At 44.8% G+C, this 21,631-nt stretch overlaps 1 protein-coding gene across 1 annotated transcript in view; it reads right to left on the bottom strand.

Annotated features, from left to right (window-relative positions):
- Positions 1-5,336: 5,336 nt before the first annotated feature.
- Positions 5,337-21,631, bottom strand: part of EXOC4 (exocyst complex component 4) — a 390,468-nt gene continuing 374,173 nt past the window's right edge. Inside the window, exon 18 of the mRNA XM_088141428.1 lies at positions 5,337-6,825. Within this exon, the coding sequence (XP_087997554.1) occupies positions 6,588-6,825 (238 nt within the window). The 3' untranslated portion in view covers positions 5,337-6,587. The remainder of the gene's footprint in view (positions 6,826-21,631) is intronic.

The raw sequence follows: 21,631 nt of genomic DNA, 5'->3' as shown, positions 1-21,631 counted from the left end.
TTTTGTCATTCAAACTTTATTAAATTTTATTTAAACTGCAAACAAGGAGTGCGTGGGCAAAACTAAAAACAAAAAAACACTGTCCCCCCGCCCCCATTTTGACCAAGCACGGGCTATATCATTGTTTTAAGTATTATATGAATAACATTTAAATGACTGAAATAGGTGGCAAAACAGTAACTGCCCAACATTGCAATCCTTTTAGGAAATGTTGTTCCGTTAACCAAGTACAATAGCGTGCAGGTAGGTAGAACTCCCCCCCGTTAAAGGCAAAGTCATAATGTTTTTTTATCCAGCTGGGTTTGCACAATACTCTGAAGTTGGTTATTGAATTAAACCATTCCCATTGTACGCTGAACCCTAAAACTGAAGAGATAGGCTTCCTCTTAATCACGGTTGCCATGTTGTGCAAATGTATCAGGTCTTCCGCTTCTGCTTGAGATGAATTACACCAAGAGGTTATGATAGATTAAATCCACTTCATATGCCTCTTTCAAAGTACTATACATTAAAAGGGGCACTGGGAAAGGAAGGAGGACGTGACTACTAAAGGGGAAAAAATATTTTCCAAACACTGAGGAATAATAAGGAAAAAGCAGAGACCTTTTAAGGCAGCTGAGTTAAAAGAAGGCACCCTTTTCCTGCTTCCAATTTTTTGCATTCTTTCTCTCAGCCCTGGGGCAAAATGAGACTCCCACTACATCCTGGTGTCCACATCAATCCGTGTTAGAAATAAAGTTGTACCGTGACCCGCCCTGGCCCAGCAGCTAAAGCTGGCAGTGAAATTAGAGAGAATGGGCTGTTTCAATCATACTCACCTAAATGAGGGAAATGCACTTTCTGGATGGGACAAAGGCATTACGTTTCTAGAAATCTAACCGGAATCAGAGGCAGCCGGCTTTAAACTGGTTGCTGGGAGCCAGAGTGAACAACCTACCAGTCAAAGCTTGCGAGCCTCTAGCTGGCCACCATGCTGGACTAAATGGGCCAAGGCCCTAATTGGATCTACTACGACTGCACTGCCGTTTCACGGGCAGCCACAGGATGGATTTAAATCAACGTTTTCCAAACTTGTCAAATTTAAGATGTGTGGACGTCAACTCACACATCTTAAAGTTGACAAGTTTGAAAAACACTGATTTAAAGCTCCCTCAGTGGGACTGAACTTTTCTTTCATTTTTCCCATTTTACAAGCAGCTAAGGACGTTGCCTTTAATCCACTCAATCAGTAAGTCAGACTAAGTCAGGATATGAGAAGGTACCCTGTGTTAATCGAACACGGATACGAAAGTTCAAGCAATTGCTTTAATTTCTGGAAGCAACGGACTCGGAGCACTTCTGATGCTGTTTGGGGGTAGGGTGCGCTAAAGTAACAGGGTGTGAAAAAAGGAAATATTAAGCAAGTACTGTATCTTTCCTTCTAACATTGTTTAAAAAAAAAATCAGGAGTTCTTTTGCTACCCCAGACCCACACAGCTATCCTGCAACATTCTTCCGAAATAAGGTTTATTTGGTTTCATTGGGGTCCCCGACCGGCCCGCTATTCACCTCAGCTCAAGGCCCTGGCTTGGCTGCAGAAGGGCCTTTCCTAAACTGTCCATTTTGGAGATCCTGCTGAGGATTCCATCTGGACCAGCTGGCTTCTGTGCACGGAAAAGGCCGCCCGTAATCAAATTAACAGTCAGGCTGGCAAGCCATCCATGGACGACTTGAACTACTGGCTTGGCGGGCATGTGTAAGAGAGCGGATGGTCTTCCAAGGACTTCCCTGAATTTCGGGGGAACCTGGCAGCCTGCCTGCTTAGGTTAATGAGTTCTCCACACTGAAGTGTTCCAGAGTTTATTTCCCACCATCTGGAAAATGCCCGCTCCTTCCGCTGGGATTTGCAAGGGTTCAGCCAAGAGAAGAGGTTATTAAAAACTTCAGGACTGGAAAAAAGTGTCTTCCATCTGCTCGGCTTCGGCAGAGTGGAAACCACGGCCCCTGAGCGCCTCTGTCACAGAGCTGTCTTGCTAACCCTTCGGATCGCTTTGCAGACGCCGTGCTGCTGCTGACGCCATGGGGAAAGGACCAGTCTTTGATAGGATGCAAATAAGGCTACTGAAAATTCATATTTGACCCCAGCATGGTAACTGAATGCTTAAAAGAAAAGAAAAAAACGAACAACCAAGCAAACCCTTTGATGTCTGAATTAAGATGTTTGCTGATGCATGCAACCAAGCCATGAAGCTTTGGCCAGTCTGCAGACTCCTTCCATTGCTAGCCAGGTTTCTGGGTATATTGTTTCTTAAGAACACACTTAACCAGGACTGCCAAACGTGCCTTATTAATTTTCACAGAAATTGTGTAAGAACACCAGTCTTATGTCTTTCAACGGGGATGGTGTAGAATAACACAAGAACTCCAGAACACTCTCCTGGTTCCCACCTGAATCCTACCCAGTCCAGCACTGACCAGCGCAGGGTTGGCCACGGCAATGGCAGTGATTTGCACAACGGCACCTGGTGCAAAGGACATGCGCCCTCCTCCACCCAAACACAGAGCCTTCATTTTTCCCACCCAGACTTCCTACGTGTCCATGGCTCTTGCAAGAATTGTCATATCCAAGCAGCTTTCCCCAAACCAGTGAACTTCAGATGCCTGGCAGTAGCACTCCCATAATCCCTAGCAAACAAACTAGATTAACTGGGGATTGTGGGAGTTACGGTTCAGCCCCAAACACCTCTATTGGTCTGGTCACTCTCACAGCTACCTCCCAAAGATCAGCCCTTTGTACAGATCGCCTGGAGGTCTTGTGTTTTTGCTTTATTTTTCAGCCACACCAGATTTCAATATAGTCCAGCAGACCCGGGACCAACTGGTTTAATTTCGCTTCCCCTCTCCTGTCCAATTTTACAGTCACAACCACTTCTGGAAAGAGCTGAAGTGGAAGGACAACATGGCCAGTGACCTTCCCAGCTGACCTGAGATCTGAATGAACAGCTGCTTGCTCCTAGCTCCACAATTTATCCATTAAATGATACTGGTGCTCTGGACTCCCAGATCACACATTATGGTTTAACAAGGATTTGTTTAATGTGCCATAAACCAGGATTTAGAAGCCACAATGGCTGGATTCCTACAGGACCCTGAGCCAAAACGAATTAATGACTTGGTGTCATTAATTCCGCCCTTCCCTTTTGCCTTGGCTTCTAGGGAGTTTTGAAAACAGAACTTCTAAAAGGGTTTCTATCTTCTTCTGCATTTAATACTGACCTCTCCGAATGCTCTGAAGGCTGCTTCCACTGGGGACTAACCTGTGGCTTCCTCTCCCAGCTGGACCGTGTGGGGTGGTCAGAGTTTACCTGGAGAAGGGTGGGGGTGGCAGCCAGTGGGAGTTGCAGGTAAATCTGGAGCCCCTGTTGGGTCTCTCCTTCCGCTGCTAATAGGACCTGTGCATGCACATGATCCTCACTGTGGAATTGGTGCCTGTGCGCAAATCATTTTGGGATTTATGGCTGAGCAGTTTTGACATTTCCGCTTCATACGATGACAAAAGAGACCCATGGAATTCTAGAGTTGGAAGGGCCTTTTGGGTCCAGCTTCTACTTAGTGCCGGAAAACAAATGAAAGCAGCCGTGAATGGTGGTTGTCTGGTGAAGGGGAATCTCCCCTTTTTCTTAGTTACAGACTCCGCTCTCAGTCACACCCAGTCTCCTGGATTCGGTTTCCGATCCCCACATCATCCTTCTGGCCTCGGTGGAACCTTCTACCCGGGCCGCTTAATTGGATTTTCTTTTAAAGGTAAGTGTGCCCCCCCTCCTCCCCAGGAGTGGGCTTAACATTTGTGCACCTGCATAGTGGTTCGCCTTTTCTTGCTGTTTTGATCAATCTGGTTGAGTCAAGAGGCAAGGCAGGGCAGGTCGGGGTGGAGGAAAGCAGGAATAAATCCAATTTAGGCACACAGTTGCTGCATCATAGTCAGCAAATCTGTTTTCATCCACGGCAGTTTGTAAGACTGTTCATGGCACTGATGCTTATCGTTTCTTGTGCTGAGAGCAGAACGACACGGCAGTCGCAGAAGATTGGGTGGTTGGGGTTTGAGATGGCTCCTCGCCTGCAGCCTTTTGGCCAAACCACCAGCGAATCATCAGCGCTCCGTGAGACTCGTTCTCGGCTGAACTTCAAATTGTGCTTTCTGACAGCAGAAGATGCCTTTCTCTGCATCCAGCTGCTACGAATGGGGAAACTCCATTCTGTAACTATTTTCAGATAAGGGGAGAGAGAAGGTCATTGGGGAGAGGCCGTGTTCAGCTGTAGAGCACGGCAACATCTTCCCTGCTAGTGGCAGAAATTTCTCTTTCAGACCTCTGGAAAAACGTCGCTTGGGGTGCCTTCTGAGGATCAAATATCCAAGCGAGACGTTTGCATGTATCAATGATTAAGAGTTGTGTGCAGTATTAAGGGATGACAAGCACATGTAATCTAGGCAATGCGCGATTTATCTGGCACAGCTCAGAAACAAAGAACCTTTACCGCTGATGTGATCTTCTTCCTAGCCCACATAAATGCATCCTTGCTAGTAATTCAGCACTAGTGGCATTTTGAAGGATGAGCCTTCCAGATGTTTGGGCTGTAGCTATCCAGACTGGAAGTCAGGGGGTAACACAATGTTTGTTTCATGAAATGGCCCATGGGTCAGTCCTCCTTGGCTACCCTTGAATCACAAGGAATGGAAGATCAGAAGCCATGAAGGAAGGTGCTTCACGCCTCCTCTAGACCTGTCAATTCCCACCCAGCTGCCGTTGCACAAATATTGTGCTGTTTCCTCTGAAGAAAAACTAGACTTGGATTGTGCGTCCTACAAGGCAGCTAAATCAATTAAAGGGTTTGGGGACCCTTGCAAGAGAGAACGGGGAATGGAGTCCTATCTCCTGGCTACCCATTCACCCATGAAAGGGCCTTTCTACTCCTACAAAAGCATCAAAGGAAGTCACCTTTCAAGATCAAATTGTAGATGATTCCTACCATGGTGGATGCTTCCCAATGCTCACTGCTTGAAAGCTGGGATAAAAGATTTCTTTTGGAGCAGGCTGGTGAAAATTGCTCTCTTCCCGCTCATGGGGACGAACGAGCACAGAGCAGCCATGCCTTCGAAAAGACCATCTGGGATTTTGTAGCCCTCAAAGAGCCATTTCTCTGATCTGTGCCTCACGTGGTGGCATGTGCAGGATGGGAAGGGAGCCCCCAACACTCAGCGAGCCCCGCTTGTAACCATTCTTAACAGCCCCTCCACGGAAGAGGTGGAATTATTCTAAAAGAGCACTGGTGTATCCAAGGAGCCCACAATGCAAGAATTAAGAGTTCCAAAATGATCTTTTAATTTTCCAGCTGAACCAAGAGGAAAACAGGGTATGGAAAACACGGGACCAGATCAGATCAGAGGAAGTGATTTTGCTTTGTGTTCTAGATGGAGGCATTAGGCAGACAATAACATACAGACTTTCCTACAGTAAAATGTTGCTGCCCCCCCCACCACCACCAAAAATGTTTCTAATAAAGCAAGAATAGCCCACTGAGTTCTCAAAGTTGTCAGGGTCTTGACCGATCCAAGTTTTTTTCGCAGTAGGCAGAAGGGGGTGTTATCAGATCTGAACTAGCTGTGATGGGATTCTGCAACGTGAATGCCTGGGAAACCCTCCTTGAAATCCATCTACATTCCTTCAAATGTCATCGGCCACATTTCGGTTTTTGATAGCCTTGTAGTGATGACTTGGCATCTGCCAGGCAAATATCTCAACTTCCACTGGTCCCATTGCCAGTCCTTTCTGCAAGGCGGGGTCCTGAAGCCAAGCTAATGTGATGACATGCACTGTGCAAGCAAACCCAGCATCTTCAATTGGTGTAATCCAAAAAAAAAAAAAATGCTACTAAGTTCTAACTGCTAAAGTTATGCATAAGGACCCACACTCTGGAACAAAAAAAGCCCAACACCACCAGGTAGCTAATTGCAGCACATACCTGCATGAAGATAATTGTGACAAATACTGAAAATTGATGACCATTCATCGAGAATGATCTTATTCTGGAAGGAACTCACATTCATAACTTGGCCAAATGCATCATTTTTGCTAAACAATGATCCCAAATGTTTCTCTGGGAAAAGGAATTCCTTAACATCAGTGTAGCTGCATCTCAGAATAGCATTAGGCCAGCCAGGAACGGGAGCAATGTCAATTCCTCTTGTTTTTACAGAGCTGAACCTTGGCTAGAAACTGGTCCTCAGCTTTTCTCCAGTTCAGGTCCCTCTGCATCAAACAGGCGACTGACATTCCTCCTTTTCCTCTTCCCCACCCTTATCCACCCATTGGAACTCACAGAGAAGCAACTCCCCATTAACTGCACTCAGTCCCAGTTCTTATGCCACAGACAGAACAATCCCAGCGTGCCACAAAAAAGGTCTCCGATTCCCCCTGCCCGCCCCACACCAGCAGAGAAGCTAACTGAAAAGGACAGAATACCCAGACATGACCCGCAGAGACATTTCCCCTCTCTGCTCCTACGGGCTGCAGAGAAGCGCGGCTCCTTCTGGTTTCCAGCAGCCGGAACTACACGGTGGTGATCTTCTTGTCCTTGGTGGCTTGCTTGATGGCGGCCTGCTCACAGATGATCTCCTTGAGGCGCTGCAGCCTCATGTTTTGCGTGGTCTGGTCTCCCACACCGGTCTGGCTGCGGTGGAGCAAACGCAGGGCATAGATATACTCCAGCTCCGTGTACTTCACTCCTTGGTCCACCACCAGGTTCAGCACCTCGTCTGCTGTGTTGTACAGCATCTCGTAATACTGCCTGCAAGGCAAAGCCAGACCTTCCATCATCGCATTGCTAATACTTGCTACAGCCATTTCTTTTTTACTTTTTTTCCCATGGGGTTTCCTGCAACACAACATTTTTCCTCCGCAGAGGTAACCCTTCGGACGCCGCTCACCTTGACCAGGCAGGTCTTCAACCTAAGAGGTTAAGAACACATTTTGGTTTGTGAACAGGAGAAAAGAGGAAAGAGAAAGGCGGCCCAAAAACACACACAGCGAAGCTGTTCCTCCTAAGATGGAATTAAAATGGGTCCCCTACAGAAAAGGGTTTGGATTGGGATGGGATGGGCGAACAGCAGCTTTAAGTCCAAAATGTCTCCTCCTCTGCCCACATCCTGCAGCCAAGGCTGGCTGCGGGAGAAAAGGGCCGAGGGTTTTCTGAAGTCTCCAGATTGTTGCTGGGTGAAGAGCCATGAAGTCTGGGATCGGAAAGGATTGACTCTCAGTGCTCTATGTCAAGCTACATGTGTCCTCTTCTCTGCCAGAAGTCAAGCTCACTGCTTTCAGGACTTATCTCTCCGTCACTGGAAGATCAGATTATTTTTATTTAAAATAAACCATCATTATAAAAGGGAAGAAGCAGCATTCCTTCTGAGCTGGCTGCAATTAAAACCTCAGTCTGCTTGGCCTGTTCTTGCCTTTGGCCGGTCATCCCGTGTTTGGGAAAATATTTGTTTGATTAGGCGCTCAGCTCAGTCTTTGCCTCCCTTGTCGGGGAAATGTATTAATAAATATTGATCAGGAGCGCTTCCTGTTGTCTTTTGCCAGAGCAATTCGGTTCAGCCTGTTCTCCTGATGTTATCAAATAATGAGATAGTGAAATCCGCCATTTAGCTTACTGTCTTTCATAGGTTTTGCCTCCAGCTGTTAGAAACGTTCTGTCTGGCTGTGGGAAGAGACCGGGCAGACACACTCTGGCGAGGGCAGACACGGAGCTTGATTCAATGGTGAGGACAACTCTTAGCAGGCCTGGGCGGAATTCTTGCTATTGGTGCTTCGGCGAAACTGGCACCAGTACAACACATTGTACAGACCTGTTTGTATTACAGTGATTATGACTACTGACCACTAGGGGGCACGATAGTTCAGATGAGTTCCAGCAAGAACAAAACCAGTCCTATAGTGCTTCCTAGGGGTCTGTAGTGATAACTCCTGTAATACATAATTATCCTGGGGTAAGTCTTGAGGCCTCTACTACGAAGCCCAAATTAACACCCAGAGCATTCTAGTTTGAGAGTGGAAAGAAATACAGGTAGTCCTCGGGTTACAACCATTTGTCCAGTGACTGTTCAAAGTTACGATGGCACTGAATGAATGGTACTTACGACAGGTTCTTGGAGTTCTGGCCATTGCAGTGTCCCTGTGGTCACGTGATCGTGATTTCTGGCCTTCCTTGCTGGCTTCCCACAAGCAAAGTCAGTGGGGAAGCTGGCAGGAAGTTGGGAGTTGTGGTCACATGAGGTCCTCACTTAATGACCCGTGCGGTCCTTGCTTAGCAACAGCAACCAGGGCTGCTGGAACTGCTGTCACTAAGCAGCACAGCCATATGACATCACGCTTTCCAACCAGTCCCAACTGCTGTCCTAAGTACCATCTGAGGACTATCTGTAAGAAAAGATGGTCTGCCATCTGTAGCATTTACAATCCTCTTTGCTGTGCTGTTTCAGATTAAAAGTGGAAGATCCCATGTTTTAAATTCTTCCTTAAAGGACAATGGGCAAACAGGGGAACAGGTTTCTTCCCACTCTTTTCTTTGAATGGGAACAAAAATACGACACTCTCCGTTCTGCAGTCTGAGAGGTCCATTCCAGGAGAAATGGCAGTGCAGGACTCTCTTGATGCTAGTTGGGGAATTCTAGGAGTTGAAGTCCACACATCTTAAGGTTGCCAAGTTTGAAAAACACAGAGTGACATTAGGAGGCTGTTCTGCCATGAGACTCTCAGGTCACCACAAGGCTACAGACCTAAATTGTTTTCCCTAAAACTAAATGGCCCCCTTTCACTCGTAGCTAACCTGGGAGATGCCACTCACCAGGGCTCAGCCTGGTTGGGTCATTCTCCCCTCATTCTGATCAAAGCAGGAGGTGACTGGAATAGAAAACAACCAAAACAGTTGCTCCCCATCTCACAAAGGGTGTTTCATTCCCAGAGTGAGCCACTGGCCAGCACTGAAGGACTCTGGAGTCTATCTCTGGAGGGCTATAGTTCGGTCTCTCCTGGCCAGGGACCATTCTGGATGGGATGGACCAAGCATGCCATAGAAAAGGCTGCTTCTGAGGTTCAGGATCTTAAGGTTCAGGATACAGATACCCCCTACCCTGTTGACCTCCAGGAAAGCAGTGAAGACCTGACTTTTCTCCCAGGCAATGGGGCTGGGGTATTGATGGAGCCAGCATGGTGTGGTTGACAGATGCAAGGTTTACCGGGGCCTCAACATTGTTTTATTTATTTATTTTTGTTTTATTTATTTATTTAAAAGAATGATATGGCCACCAATCTTGTGGAACACAACTCTGGGAGGCTCACACCACCACCACCACCAGAAACAAGAAAACCAGGTACCTGACCCACAATCACCAATCCACAGGATCATACAATTCTTGGGCCCCATCCTCAGCCTAACCCAGTGCCTTATGGTTTCAATTCTTATTCACTACCCAGAGTTCCTTCTGGTAGATGGGTGGCTATATAAGTATGTTTAATTAATTAATTCTGAAATCAGTATATGAGGCAGCTTGTGCTGGAGGAAAGAATTGGAAATGATTTAGCCAACAGCGATCTGAACTACTGTAATCAGAAATTCAAGAAAACAAATGAACAATAATAATGTGTAACGCTTATTGGATGCTTGAATATGCCTCAAATGTAATCACAAATACTTTTTTTTTGATAAGATGATCTTCTTGGAAGATCAGGGTAGAGAAAATATATGATTTTAGGAGCAGATTTTAATGGAATAATCATAGACAGAATACATGCCAAAGATAACATAGCTAGTAACTTCCAAATCTTTTCTTTTTAAAAATGTATGATAATTTCCTGACTGGCTGTTACAGACAATTGCAGTCCTCATCAAAAGATTGCTTTTCTTCTTTTCTCAATACCAAATCATGTTTATTTGAAAATTGGTGTTTTTCTATTAAAAAAGGAACCAAAAGAGGAGGTCAGATTTATGCAGGTAACTGACTGGAGAAAGAGGAGACAGAAGAATACACAGACAACTGGAGGCTCAAGTCATAAATAGAGCAGGGTGGAATGGGAGACGCCAAGGCCATAGGTGGTGAATTACTTTCTAGAGGAATCCTGTAAGGTTTGGAGATTAAGGAACTCTGTAAGTTATTAAATCTATTTTTGCCCCCTAGAGAAGAAGCCTGATCATGATTAAGTCAAGAAAATCACCTTCCGAGACATTCGGGGGCTTTGTTTTATTTAGAGAGGTCCTGGGTTAGAGGTGAAAATTAGCATTTAAATGGAGAGGAGCCCTGATGGCACTCAAGGGAGATTGTTTCATTGTGGCTGCCTTGCCAATTGAGATTATTATTATTTTTTTAATATCTCAGGTTTTGTTTTGTTTTTTTTGGCGGCCACAGTTGATCACTTCTCCCCACAGAGCCTTCCCTGAAAAGGAGGCAGCGGCTCATAAAAATTCAATAGCGATGGCAGGGGGGGAAAAAAAGAGAGATGGAGTCTGGTCCGAGATTTTAGAACTTTGTTTTTAAAAAAGAGGAGAGTCAACATCCAGATTGTGGTGTCCCCTCATAAAACTTCTCAAAGAACAGGGCTAGAAAAGACCTTTTAGGTTAGTGAGCAAGAATCCATTTTCAGGATCCAACGGTTCATCTCTTCTTGAATCTGATGCCTTCTAGAGAAGCTGGAGCACAACCCAATACAGAAGTTGAGCTTAACTTATTTGGGGGGTGCTGGGTTGGGAAAGGCTGGACAAGATGCATGGGCACGGTCAGGAATTCTGTGGTGGTAGTGGGACAACCAGCAGGAATTATAACCAAACAGTAACATTAAAGAGGCCCTTGAGTCAAGTTTGATGGCTTCCATATAATTTTCTTGGCAGAATTAAGGAAGTGGCTTGTTTTCAGTGTTTTTTCAACTTCCTAGTGTAAACCAACTTTGGGCTTCAGGCTGCCATGGAAGAAGAAAGCAATATATGAGTTTCCCGCAGATTAGTCTGAAATTGAACATCATCTGAAACTCAGGCAAGAGAGAAATTCCAACTGATGGATGGATGATCTGAGCTTTTCCAAACAACCAATTTTAATATTTTGACCCCTCTCTGTTACCATTTGAAACAATGTAGGCAGTTCCTGAGCCTTAGAAGTAGCCACCAATTAATATATTTGGTTGATTTTAAGCTGAGAGAGAAGGATGGGTTATAATTAACTTTGAATTGGAAAGGGGAGGGAAATTTTTTTTTTGAGACATTGGACTAATCTGACATTTCAGGGTTCAGGCTCATCACATCCTGCTGATGTCATCTAATCACAGCTCAGTTTAAGATAATCACCAAGGAGAAATTCTGCTTCGGGCTGATTGGAAATGCATTTATATGCTGGATGATTTCCTCACTCTCCTTCCTTCCTTGGCCCAGGAAGAAGAAGAAAAAACAGGATGATCTTTTTTCTTCTTTCTGACACCTTAAAAATGATTGCCCAAATCCAATGGGCTATCTGGGAGAACTTGGTTTAATTTTATTCTATTTGATAAAATCCTCCTAGAGAAGGGATAAGGCCTGTGCTTGTATTAAGATTTTGGTAAGGATTCTTGTCATCCAGAAAGGATCTTCAACTTTTCTTCCCCCTTTCTTTCATCTTCTTTCTCCACTGCGCCCAACCCAGCAGAGGAGAGCTGGGATACTTCTAACTGATCCATAAGCCAATCAATCTCTTCTCTGTATGACTTATTCCAATCTCCTCCCCCTCCCTTATCCACAACATTTGCAAATCTTCCAGAAGATTTCCACAGTTGTTCCCAATTCTGTTTTTAGATCACTCCTGACCCTCCTTTTCCTGATCACTTCTCAAAACCTGGACAATCCTTGGCATGACATAATTATAGACTCCTAGAGTTGGAAGAGGCCATTTAAGTCATCAGATCCAACCCCTAACTCCAGGAAGGAATCCACATTAAATGCACTCAAATAAGAGATGACTGCTCTTCTTGGGACACATCTAGAGAATGAGAGCCTGTCACCTCTACATCATTGATTCCATTGTCAAATTGTTTTTTATTGTTTTGCTAATGGTCTGTAACTAAAATTAATAAAAATATTGCAGAATATAGGACCCAGGTCTTGTGCATGACTCAGTACCTTATTCCAGGTTGATAAATAGCCACTGGTGAGTATAATTTTTGAGTAAACTTTCTGAGTATGATTTTTATGTCATGTATGAGTCCACTTAATTGTCACGCCATCCAGCCCACACTTGTTTGTTAGCTAAAATGTCATGAGTACTAAGTAAAATGATTGGCTGAAATCAAGAGGTATTATATCTGCAGCATTCCCACTATCTACTAAGGAAATTATCCAATGAAACCTGAGATTCATCTGGCAAACCCATGCTGCCTTCTGGTGATACCTGCATTGTTTTCAAGGTGTTTACAATCAATTGCATAATTGCCCATTTTAGAATCTTCCTAGATATTGATATCTGTACAGGCTAATTAGTTTTTAGTTGTCCAGATCCTCTTTTTCAAAAACAGAGATAATATTTCTCCTCCTCCAGGTGTCTGATACTTCACCCATTCTCCATGATTTCTCAAAGATAATACAAAAAGCCAGCTTTTCATAGTTCCTAGTATCCTTTGACAAACCTGAGTTCATTCTAAGCTTTAGCTTTCCTGACACCACCCTCTCTAACATGCATATGCAGCCTTCTAACCCCTCTTTCCATCCCCTGTAAGGATCCTCTGTTTTCAGGTCTTCTGCTGTCCTCCATTTTATTTTTCTCCTTGAAATTGTCTACAGCTGTTTTTAGCCTCTCCTTTTCCAGAAGCACATACACACCTTGAGTTCTTTTCCCATTAGCTTCTCCAGCCACTGAATCCTACTCCTCATTGCTGTGAGTTTATCAAAATCTGCATTTTTAAAGGCCAAGATGCAATTCTGATAACACCCAGCTTTAGCTTCCCTTAACATTCAGCATGATATGGCCACTTCCATATCTGAGCCTTCCCTACTGAAAGTATCAAATCAAAGACAGATGATCCCCCCATTTCTTTTACTCTCTGAAGGAATATTATTCTCTTTTCTGCAATTTTCTAATTTCCAAAAGCAGGTAAATATATCCCTTTGCTAGAAATGCTATGGATGCACTTTTCTAATCAAGCTCATTCACAGATACAAACATTATTTTCAATGGATCTTGCAGCATTAATGCCTTTTCCCTGTTCCATGCATGTTATGTGTAACTGTAATTCCCTTGGTCTATTAACAACCTCAGTTTAACATGTGACTAATGCCACTGATGAATATTTTAAAACTTCTTTAGCTCTTTCTTAAAAAAAACAACACATCATTGTTTTTCAGAACTTGGTGATTTTTCATAACATCAAGCTTTCCTTAGGGCTCCTACAGATCTTACAGAAACGTTTGGAGTTGGGCAGCCCCAAAATGGAATCAAATGAATTAATTTGTGTGCTCAAATTGCACTTATGTAATGCATCATGCATGTGAATGATGACCAGGGGCTGGTTTCCAAACACTATCAAACTGATGGAAACCAAGCCAGGCTAACAGTCAGAAGATCATGGAGCATGCAGAAGATGTTTGGCTGGGGAACCCAATTGATTAAGCAACAATGGGATCCCCCATGTTAGCAAATTGTTGCGTCCGAAGACAGCAGTCATTCTACACCTGTTTTAGCAAAAGAAACTCTTACAATTGTGACAACATTGCCTACCAAAAGCACACTTCTAATGATGCTGTGTGCAGGTTAATTATAGAAAAGACAGCGGGGCACCCCTTTGATGTTGCTTTCAAAATGGGGTTCTCTTGGCGCTGCAGGTAATTCAGCAACAAAGCCAAGGGGAAACGTTCTTTCTTTTTCCAACTGGAACTTTATAGGGCATTAAAGAAACACCCTCCACACTTATCTAAATCTTTAATTAGTTCTATAATATACTGATGATATCAGGCCTAATTAAATTTATACAGATAAAGGGCAATGAAATTCTAACCAAGTGAGCTGGAAAGTACATATTAAACAGTAAATTTAATGGTTCACGCCGATAAGTGCAATTTCCTACACAAAACCTAAATTCAATTTAGTGTGTTGTATTCAAATTGATTTTGCATGTGCAAATTATTGGAGGGGGGGAGCAGGGGAGATCTTGTTCATATATCAGTAAAACTGCTAATCCACCCTATTTAAACATCACTTATTAACGCTCACCACTGCACTGGAGCCAGGAGGATTTGCATTTTTACGACAGAGAAGGCAAAAATTATTGAAGTTAGATGCCAGTTTATAAAGAATATTAAGTGACTTCCCTCCCTCCAAAGGAGGGGAGGGCTGGAGAATGTACCGCTAGTCTGCGGAGAAAAGAAGCAGTCAGCATTTTGGAAGAAAAGGCAATGCTGCGAGTGCGCCAGTCAGCACAAAATGCAATTTTAGCTGCCCGCTGGGAACCAGTGACTTAGGCCTCTGCCGAGAATGGGAATCGTTTTGGAATTGCGCCCAAGAGCTCTGATGCTCCAACAACAACAGAAGAATGTCTCTGTCGACTGCAATCCATGAAGAACAGAACGCTTGCTGTCACTGGCTGTGTATCATTATGCTCTTTATTCTCTTTGCTCCCATTTTACAGAGAGGGAACTGAGGCTGAGGGGCAGCCTGGCGGCTTGCTCCCAGGGAAGGTCCCAGGCACAGCGTGCAAAACAGACAGCATTCTGCATCCTGAATGGCTTGCAACGGACCATCCCTTGACCTGTTAAATCTGGACCCCGGATTGTGTTCTCCTTCAATCACCGTCCCTGTGATACATCCTTCTGGAAAAATGATGGGAATCCAGGAAGGTTAATCAGCCACCAACAAATATACTGAGGTGTTAAAGCAAACTTTGCAGGGCTAAGGGGCTACACTGGTCTTTGGGTACTGATTTATACGGATATTTCTACTCTGCCTACCGAAACTGATTCTAGCGCACACTTCTGGAATACTAAAAATCTCAGTAAAGCCATGAATGGCAACCATCGTAGCATCTCACGTTGGCCAAGCTAACAACCCCCCAATAAAATGCTGGCTACCTTATAAGGTGCTTCTTCTCCAAAAGCTTGGCAGAAAAGCAGAGTCTTCACTGTGTCCCTGTAGGACAGGCTTTCTCAGCCTTGGCAACTTTAAGACGTGTGGACTTCAACTCCCAGAATTCTGGGAGTTGAAGTCCACTCGTCTTAAAGTCCCTAAGGCTGAGAATCACTGCTGTAGGATGAGAAGATTGTAGTCATCGTGATTTTGGGGGAGCAAGCTGATCCAGAGTGAGGGGACCATGACTGAAAAGAGCTGTCAGATTCTATCTGGAACAGGTTGTCCCAAAGGTAACAAGGGCCCAAGCCATAAATGGCTTTACTGAATAAATAAATCACTAGTCCCTTGAACTGGGCCAGAAGCTGATGCCATCCCCTCCAATAGAGATGCCACCAGTCAGCAGGCAGGCTGACCCATTTTGTACATGTTTCATGGTGATCTGACCATGCCAAAGGACTGATGGTAATATCCTCCACCTTCAGATCACTTATACCACCTCCCATCACATCTTTCTCTGCTCTTCACTACCTCAGTCTCCCTCTACTCTACCCCCATTGGTCTCCCTAGCCCCCTGAGCAGAGTCCCCCATAACATCTCTCTCCAGCACCTCTTCCCCTTTCTGCCATCTCCCACTGATAACCTTCCTATCAAGTGCATTGGTTCCTCCTGCTGGGTGAACCAGAGGACATCCTCCAGCATCTCCCACAGAGCCTCCTCACACCAGGCCACCCTAATTCTTCCTGCCCATCTCTCACCGCTGGGGCTAGTGGATTGTTTCCCCCTTCCCCCTGTCCCGACACCCCCTCCCCATGTTCTTTCACTCCAAGGGGTGCAGTCTCCCCACCCAGAGAGGGGCATGCTCATCCAAGCTACAAGTTTCTATCCTCCACCCCCCTCTGCGTCTATCTTCAGCTACCCCTGTAGGAACGTCCCTTGCTCTGATAGCTCCAGGCAGGACCACCACCTTCCAGGTGCCAGCCCCATGCTCCACTAACACAGGTGACAGCAAACTGCTGTCTTTCTGTCTGATAGTGCTCTGGAAATGGCACCAACCAAATCACTACCTCCACCTTCTTCACCACCCCTCCCTTCCTTGCCAACGGTGGCCCCAACCAAACACACTCCCTCCTCCAGCATGGACAAAACCAAAATCTGATTCAAATAACAGAGTAACATACATTGGGTCACTGTGATTAAAAAGTAAATGAACTTGATTCCTGGGACTGACTGCTTCCCTTCTTCCTGGATATTTTTCTGTTTCCCAATCTAGCCTGGTGGTCTCCCACCCAAGTCCTAACCAGGCCCAACCCTGCTCAGCTTCTTGAGATCAATCAATGAGGATTGGTGCTGCTACGCCACCTAGCTATACCCCTGATATGATTATGCCCCATTTAGTCCCTCCTTCCCTTCCTGCCCTAGTGGTAACTTTGGGGGCTGCACTTGAGGTCTTTGGACAGTCCTGGGCTATAGGTTGTGTGCAAGGCAGAGGGGAGTCCCAGATGGAGCTCTTACAGTGGATTGGACAACAAAAGAGGGAACCCTTAAGGTGCTTAGAAGAAGAGGGGAGCAAAAGATGAGTGACTCCTCTGCCCAGCTCTGCTGGGACTGCAACATCTAAGTCATACCAGCTGGGAAGCCTGGCATCTGCAGCCCCAGTGCAGCTGAAGAGCGGTCGATTCTGGAGTCTGCTTGAAGCCATGCCATGTGCTTGCAGGAACTTACCCCAGGCTCAGTTTGATGGCTAATCCCATCCTCAGTAAACACGATTGAAGGAAGGAAGAGGATTGAAGGATGAAATGCAAAACAAGAGCGAGCTAGCTAACTGGATTGTGGGCTGGGATTGATTTGACAAATATTGGCTTAGCCACAATTTGCATGAACTCCAAAGTAATTAGATTTAAGCTAATGCAGTCGTAGTGCAACGGTCTGTCAGGTAGAGTGATGCAGATCTAGTTCTAGCTGTTCTGTTGAGTGATCTCCCTGCACAGCCCATCCTGCTTGCTCAGCCCTCCCTCACCCTCTCCCTGCATTTCTCCTGCCCTCAGTGCCAAAACTCAAGATGCGAGTTCTTCGGTCTCTGTTAGCGGCAACTGTTTATTCTTGGCTGCACAGAACTGGTTGATGGCAGGTTTGCAGCATCTGAGCAAAGGAGAGAGAGAGAGACAGCGTGCACGTTGAGACCACACATCTGATGTGTGAAGTTCAGGGAGTTCCCATCAGGCAGCCCACAGATGCCGCTTGCAATGTTTCTTAGACAGCCTCCATCTGCCAGATATGCTAATCTGGGGACACGAATCAATAGTCTGCTCCCGCAGCACCACGATGCCTGTTTTTATTGCCTGCTTTTCTGGCAGAATGTTTCAAAGGTCTAGCAGCAGGAGAGGATGGAAGTGTTAGCTTGTTAGGAAGCTGGGTGATGGGCAGGATGATAGAGTTTGGCCAGGGGAGCATTTCTTCCAGGTCTGGGGACAATAATCTTTGCAGGGTCATGATTTAGAGCCTGCCTAGATCTCTAAGTGGCTGGCCTACCAAAAACACAATATATGATCAAAGATAAAGAAAGCCTTGATGTAGGCTCAGCTGCTGGTCCTCATCTGAATAACCTCACATGGTTTCCTTGGCAAGCATTTGGAACTTCTTCTTAGAGGATTTTTTGACTTTCTGGTCTAGCGTACAGTCCTGGTATTTCCAGCTGGCTTCCCATTCAAGCATTAACCATGCCCAGTCCCATTTAGCTTCTGACCCCTCAGTCAGAAGATCTTCTCTTAGCTCCCTACTCAACCCACTTTGGAGATGTGGACGTGTGTGTGGATGTGTATGTGCGTGTAGTTGTACACAACTACAGATTTGTGTGTGCATAGGCATGCTCTCTCACTCTCTCTCATGGTCTCTAGTCTGTTAAGATGATGGACCTCCTATTCAGGCCCAGTTGGAAGAGCTATTGCCGAAGTCAGAAGAACTTTCTTCTCCTGTCTTCAGGTTTGTTGGGGCAGCCAAAGACAGGGATGATCACCTGCTGCAATTCCATGGGAGCTTCAGATAGAAAGGTTCACAGAAATGTGCAATGAAGGACATTTACGGAGATGAAGCATAATTTGCCCAATTTATAAACTCTGGCACAGGGATACACAGGAAGATGTGTTTTCTAAGCTCAGACTGCACAGAACCTGATGAGAGAAATTCTTGTTCATTCCACACATGGGTGCACAGAGAAAACAAGTTCTGGCTCACACCCAACTGGCTTGATCCAAAATCCCTTCCATATTTTCCATTTGGTTGGCACTTTCTCCATAAACTTCCTTAGGTTTTTGGATTTGTTTTAATGCAACTTTCAAGATATTTGTTTCTGTTTGCCAATTGTCTGAAGTGCATAATCTTGGAGCGTGACATTCTGGTACTCATTTCTTGGACAACTTTGTGTGCTACTCAAATCTCTTGTTGCTTCATTAGTGACCTAAGCAGCCCTAGAAGTCCTTGGAAAGGCCAAGATCTCAGCTGCCAAAAAAGGCTGGGCCATCACTCCCCATGGAGTCTGCAAAAGCAATAAAGGTAGAAAAACACTCATGAGAATGGATATCAAAATAAGCCAGATACAAGATAGGTCAGCAGGCTAGTGGTCTCCCATCATTGCCTGAAAAACTAGATTTACCATTTGCGGTGGGACAGCTCTCAATTAAAAATGTTTAGTTAGGATTCATAAGTGGTGGCTTCCAACTTCACTGATGGAATGATAGGGCTCCTGAGCAAAAGGAAGCGATGTTGGTGGCTTCTCTCATCTCTGAATGGCTTCAAATACCTCTCTCAACAGGTGCCAAGTCTGTTCCTTTGGCTTAATTTAATTAAACAGGAGAGATGGATAACAGGCAATGTAAATTATGGGATAAAATAGTCCAGGCAAAACAGTATGATGCTGCATTCTGAAAAAGATGTTATCAGCTCCCAGGTTCTGGCAGGAATTGACTAATCAATGGGGTAGAACCAAGATAGTAGCCTAAGTCCCCCTCCTGTGCACAAACTTTAGGGTACAAAGAGGCAGCTGACAAAAAAAAAAGAAGCAGGATGTCCTCCTTAATTTCCCCCCACTCACAGACTGGAACAAAGCAGCTGGATTCAAGTTTCAGGTTGTGAGTTTGCCTTCTTTTTTAAGCTGTGTAGAAAGACCAGGCAATGCGGTATTTGCAAACAGAAAGCGATTTTCCCCTTGAGTTTCTTTTTGTCTCATCTCATCCTTTTCTCTTTATCTTCCTGTCTTTTTTTTTTTTAACACCTCTTGTCTGGTGCTAACAGATGGGGAAGAGGAATTGCCTCTTTTTGGCTGCTGGCTTGAATTTAGGAAAGCTTGGGAAACACCACATATTAGATGTACGCTTGGAGGGATGGAGAGCATGTAAGCATGTCTATAATTGCATCTCTATCCGTATCTTTATCCATTATTATTTTCTGCCCTGTATCTAGATCTTAGCTAGATCTCTCCATCTCTGAGCCTGAATAGGGGTGGGAGCAGCATCCAGATCCTTGCTACCTGCAAACTGATTCTTTGCTTTCTTCTGCTCTACTAACATCAGATTCCCACCCAACTAACATCTACCCAACATCTACCCAACCAGCTTGCCAGGGCTGGTTACAAAATAGGGTTGGTCATTCCAACACCAATTTTGCTTCACATTCTTGGATCTAGTGCTGGATTCAGAGGAATTCCCTGGCTGTGATCTCCAGAGGGGAAGCAGAAGACTTCCACCAGAAACCTCTGATGCATTCTTACAAACTAGAGGTGACATCTTAGCCTCAGAAGCCATCTAGCTTTGTTTGGGACTGAACAGGACTGACTATTGCAATCATTTTGACCGTGAGAGGGTGGGTCGTACCCTGTATGAACTGTAGGCATTGTTTCTCCTTCTGAAAAACATCTATAGAATTCTAGTTGCAATGTCAACCAGTGAAGCATCAGGCTCTTGTGAGAATGAAAGGACTCTGAAAATGTTTTCTGAAAAGTTTTGACTGCAGATAAGGCACAAGAGGAGGAAGCTTTTATCAACTCCCTCTGGTCCATAAAAACTGGTTCGATATTGTTACAGACTTCAAAAGAAAGGTACCCCAGTGGGAGAAAGGGACTTGGTCCCCTAATTACCTCATCTAATGAGAGACAGCAATGTTGACAAGGGAGAAAAAGAAAACTTAAACATGCCAAACTCTTCTGGACTCTTTCTCAGCCCTTCCACACAACCCCCACCACAAACCTTTCATTACTTTCCACAAGAGATCAACCAAAAGATCACCTGCATGATTAATTTAAAAAACTGTTCAAAATTCATTTCTGGGAGAGGTCGCAAAACTAAACTAGACAATAAAACAGCCTTCTATAACCTCGGTCCTCTCCAAAGTGGACACTTCCATGCTCCAAATCCTCAGCAGTGACCACACTGCAGGCGAATTCTGGGAGTTGAAGTCTGTAGCTGGAGGACGCCCAGGTGGGGAAAAGCTGCAGTGAGAGTAGGCATTTTTTCATTGGTGAATCTGGGGAAACAGCAGCCAAGCAGCAGATACAGAAGACGGGCTTACCCTTAGCTCTTCCTCATAACATTCAGATTCTACTACTGATTATCAGATATTGGGGCAGCCTGTCCCTATTCACTGAGAATATTTATGTCTCTGTGCAAGCAGCCCCCAGCCCCTAGGCACTAACTAGGATGGAGAAATTGTGGCATGCCATATAGTTACAGGATAGTGACCATATTAAATGAATAGCTTATGGGGTGAGAGGCGATAAAGAATGTTTGTGTGCTCTCCCTTCCTTTGCTCAGATCTATTTTGGCTAGAGGGCCACATGGGGTAGGAGGAAAGGATAGTGTGGGTGACTACCTCGGTCTTAAGTATGGTTGGTAGTGTGGAATCAACTTAGATCTTGAATCAACTTTCTAATCTGCCAGCACAGATCCTTAGATGAAAGAAATATTTCCACCTTCTCATAACTGCCATGTTTTGGGGAGAATGAAAGTTGATTTTCTATAGACTGAGGAGATCCCCATGCAGTCAGCCTGCTCTTCTGCCTTCACAGAGTGAGTCAGGTGAGAAAAGGTCCTCCTTTGTCATTTCCTCATCAGAATGTTTGTATACTAAGGAAACAGAAATGGGCCTGTTTAGTCAAAGCAGTAGAAATGCATCCTTCAAGCCGTAAAGCTCATTATGGATGCTGCAAACACTACTTTTTAAGAGGTTACAGCAAAAGGATGAGAAGTGCTGCCGGGTAACGTTCAAAGGACTGATCTCCATAAAGCCTTCGCCAAAGATGGGGAAGCTGGTGAGAACCGTCGACAACTGCAAGTTAGAATTCTAAATGACTCGAGGTCCAACAGTTCTGAACGAGATGGCTAAGCTAGAGCAATTCAGATTATTTTAGAAAACTGATGCATATTTACATCCCACAGTGCCTAAGGAAAAAGAAAAAAAGACTCCTTGAAGTTGAGTTTAGAAAAGAGATATATCATAAAGTTCCCAGTTCATCTGTCCACAAACCCAGATGCCTAT

Source organism: Python bivittatus, unplaced genomic scaffold (genome assembly GCF_059951505.1).
Source record: "Python bivittatus isolate LINGU-HERP-01145 unplaced genomic scaffold, Pbiv_v1 ctg000330_np1212, whole genome shotgun sequence".
Lineage (NCBI taxonomy): Eukaryota > Metazoa > Chordata > Lepidosauria > Squamata > Pythonidae > Python > Python bivittatus.
Note: the sequence above shows the minus strand (reverse complement) of the source record. Positions and strands in the feature narration are given on the sequence as shown.